The following is a 4,327-nucleotide window of genomic DNA, read 5'->3' as shown; positions in this document are numbered from 1 at the left end:
TTTTTCATAGATCTTTTACATTTTGAATTATCAATTATTGTGACTTATAGTATTTCTTATGTAGTTTACAAATATATAAATTTCATTTTAAAAAAATTGAAAATTTCGTACGTAAATTTCCGATCAAACTTAAACTGTTTGACTCTCAAAAAATGAAAAGTGTCATATAAATTGGAATAGAGAGAGTAATATTTAATAGAACATGTGCCTCTTTTAGTTTTTAATGTATCATTAGTCCTTTATCGATAAGAATTGATTCACGTGAAACAAAAAGTAAAAACAAAACTTACCAGATGTCTTATTACTATAATATAGTAATTCATTATTAAGAGATTATAATAATTAAAACACATTAGAACTATCATTTTCTTTACGAGTTTCACAATTCTAATTTTCAGTAGTTCCCTTTTACTATCTGAATGATAGTGATATATAAATAATGTAGAAAAAGATAATATTGATAATTAAAGTGTATTTTGATACATAGATAATCAATAGCGGAAACAAACTTTGTATTAAGGAGATTCAAAATATAAATAAATATACTAAACATACAAAAAAGTCAAGGGAGTTCAATATCAACTATATATACATAAAAAAATCATTTTTATCGTATATATACAATGTAATTTTTTGATGAAGACAAACCCCTTTCCAATACCCTAGCTAGCTCTGCCTCTGTAAATGACGATAGTTCAGATTATAAAAGAGAATAACTAATAGTCGAGATATGAAACTCACAATATATATCAAAATATGTTTTTTTACCATTAACTTATTATATAAGTATTTATATTTTTAAAAATAGACTATAGTACTAGTGTGGTTTTGCTAGATCTGCTCAGTAATTTAATTATAAATAAAGACCTTCCACCTTAAAGAAAGTTTTATCCCTTTTTTGTGCCTTCTAAATTCTACCATCTCTATCTCACACACACACACATAGTATTTCTCAATGGGAAGAGCTCCATGTTGTTCTAAAGTTGGAATGAAGAAAGGACCATGGTCTATAGAAGAAGATATGTTGCTCACTAATTACATTCACCTACATGGTGAAGGTAATTGGAGATCTTTGCCAATGCATGCTGGTAATAATTAATATGATATATTTGTTCGACAATGATTATGATATGATATGAGCTTAAATGAAATAATGAAGATTCATATCGTCAATCTTTACTTGTTTAGGATTGAGACATAGTTATTCTGATATGATACGATATGAGCATAAATGAAATAATGTAGATTCATATAATCGATCTTAACTTGTTGAGACCGAATTAAGCATAATATATAATTGTTGTTGTTATAGTAAACGTAAATAGTACAATAGGTTTGAATGTTTTTAGTGTATCAATGTTAGTTATTCATGTGCTCATGTTTGATGAGCTTTTTTTCTTATTTTTTTTCCTTTTATTTTTGATATTCAGGACTTCTTAGATGTGGTAAAAGTTGCAGATTAAGATGGGTGAATTATCTTCGACCAGGTATTAAAGGTAGATCTAGAGTAGGTTTTGTTGATTTGATTAAATGGCATTGAAAATTTATAGTGTGATAAACGATTGAATCCTCTTATAGTCAAGTGGCATAGAGAATTCAAAAATTGCTTTAGGTTCATTACATGTTCAAATTTCATGTTGGCTTTGCGATTGTTTATATATATGTTTTGAAATGTATACATATAATAAGATTGCATTCATTCAACATGAATACAATCTTATTCAAGCAATATACGAGGGATTAAAAAAAATAGAATATGACACCTAGGATTTGAACTGACTAGTGACTATTTTTTTGAAATATTACATATAATAAGTCAGTTTGCTCAACATAATTATAATGATTCTAAATTCTAAATTCGTCTATGTCAGGCATTAAGAGAGGAAATTTTAGTCCAGACGAAGATGATCTTATCATCCGTCTTTATTCACTTCTTGGTGGTCGATGGTCCCTAATAGCTGGAAGATTGTCAGGGAGAACTGATAACGAGATCAAGAATCATTGGCACACTAATCTCTCGAAGAAACTCAAGGCATTAGGAATCGAACCAAAATCTAAAAAATCCACTCCAAAACGAACTACTAAAAAGAAATGTAGACAAAACAAAGAAGAGAAACGGCGAAGACAAGGTAAAAAGGCAAGAAAGACTGATAACCTTCTACAACAGGAGGTCGAAAAGCGTGAAAGCCGGATGGAAAAAGATGAAGTAGTTGGGAAGTTTCAAGTGCATATTCCAAAACCAATAAGGCTTATTCCACATGGATATTCATATTCTTCTTCAAGCAAAAGTGATTTTCAAGATAAAATTGGAGAAAATGATGAAATTTGTAAGAAATTTCAATTGTTTGATGAATTGCTGAATGGATGTGATAACAATATTTCAAATGAATGCTTAGAGGAAAATATGCTAAAGGAGGTTTACAAAGAATATTTTCAACTTATTTCTGAAATTTGAGATTATTCCTCAAGCAATTAATTAAATGTTTGATGTTAATTATGTTATTATGGTTTTAATTAGATTTTTTGATTGTTTGATTTTGGAGAAAACTAGTGTTGAATTTTTTTTTTTTTGGGGTGGGGGGGGGGGGTTGATGATTAATGGTATCCGACTAAGACTATTCTAGTCAAAAACTGAAGGAGAAGGACAACTCTGAATGTCAGGATAAGCCCTCCGTATCTAAAGATAGATGGCTAAAGGGTAGGTTCTGCAGTTAACTAAAAAGGCGATCGATTGGCTTGGAGAGGAAAGGAAACCCGAGACTGAAAACAAAAAGGATAGGAATGAATTGAATAAAGAAAGAATATATAGAACCTTGAGCATTTTCTCTTCTCTACAATGGTTGAGAGTAAAAAAAGGGTATCCGCATAGAAGGATTGCTGATATACCGGGTAGATGTTTATCTTTTCGACTGAAGGAGAAGGACAACTATGAATGTCAAGAGTTCACCCTCAGTCTCTGATCCACAACTTCTTCGTATGAGACACATGTCAACAGTGAGAACTCGTACTATGATCTATATGGTGCAAAAGTGTAGTATGAGTATCAAACACGTGATACTTAGTAGGCACAGGCCGATTGAGCTCCAAAATAAAGCAAACATAAATAGCAGGTAGAATATGAGTGTGTATATATATATATATATATATATATATATATATATATATATATATATATTACAAGTAGCTAGAGAAGAGATAACACGCAATAAAAGTAGAGACAAAGAAATGTACGATGAATGATACGGGTATATATATATATTACAAGTAGCTAGAGAAGAGATAGCACGCAATAAAAGTAAGTAGAGACAAAGAAATGTACGATGAATGATACGGATAATTAAGAAAGAAGAATATATCTGGAGGCGCTAGTTACAAAACCTAACCACAAAAAAATTCTACTATGGAAATCAACTAAAAATATTTCTAATTTTTTTATCGGTAGTATTGAATGCCAAACATCATTTTTGGTACTTCCAAATTCATAACATTTACTCAAATAACTTTTGAATGTGAATTGAGTTCATATATTATATCTTTATATAGTATTAAAATCAGATCTATCTCTATTTGATCTCTAGATTCATGCTCCATTAAAACATCGACTTAAAAATAATATTAGAGTGAATTAAAGTACCACGTAAAAGACGGAATAACTAAAAAAAATAAGAATAAAATTGTCACGCCTAGGTGGAATTTTATATACTAAAGTGGCCGACAATTTCCCTTCTACATAAGGTCCTTAGATTCACCAAATACACCTTTCTCCAAAAGAAACTTTTCCTTATTCTCTTTGTTCTTTTATAGAATGCATAAAGGTTTGGAATTCTTTTCTTATCCAAGGGCACAATCCTATCTTATTTTCGATATCCTACTCTCGAACTTTTGATTTAGCTTTACCTTGTCCATATTTCTTCATATTTTTGAAGTTGAAAAAAAAGAAATTGAGTTACTTATTATCAATCGTTTTTCTTCAGAATTGTCTGAATGGATCGATGCATCCTTTTTATTTTAGCAATTTATTCAAAATCGCCTCGCCAAGAGCTCACGTGGAGGGGGGGAGGTGTTAAAGAAGAGTTCGACTTGTAATTTCATAACTACATGACCCAGTGGTGTAGCCACATATAGCTCAGAGTGGTCAATCAGATATCCTATATATATATATATATATATATATATATATCGGTCAAAAATTATTTTTTATTCATATACATTAAAACTTAGACACTCTTAAAAAAAATTCTGACTTTGTCATTAAGTCATAACCTAGTTATGTATTTATTTTCAATATTGCTAGTGTAAAAAATTAAACTCATACACATTAAATAGA

General features: G+C 29.8%; 1 protein-coding gene across 1 annotated transcript; it reads left to right on the top strand.

The window, feature by feature from the left end:
- Nucleotides 1–955: 955 nt before the first annotated feature.
- LOC125820377 (transcription repressor MYB6-like) lies at nt 956–2,455 on the top strand. The gene is made up of 3 exons (XM_049499809.1): nt 956–1,088; nt 1,431–1,487; nt 1,872–2,455. The coding sequence occupies exons 1-3, from the start codon at nt 956–958 to the stop codon at nt 2,453–2,455; spliced, it is 774 nt and encodes a 257-aa protein (XP_049355766.1).
- The last annotated feature ends 1,872 nt before the right edge of the window (nt 2,456–4,327 follow it).

This window comes from Solanum verrucosum, unplaced genomic scaffold (genome assembly GCF_900185275.1).
Source record: "Solanum verrucosum unplaced genomic scaffold, falcon-dt-bn FXZP01000229.1, whole genome shotgun sequence".
Lineage (NCBI taxonomy): Eukaryota > Viridiplantae > Streptophyta > Magnoliopsida > Solanales > Solanaceae > Solanum > Solanum verrucosum.
This window is presented reverse-complemented; position numbering and strand designations above follow the sequence as displayed.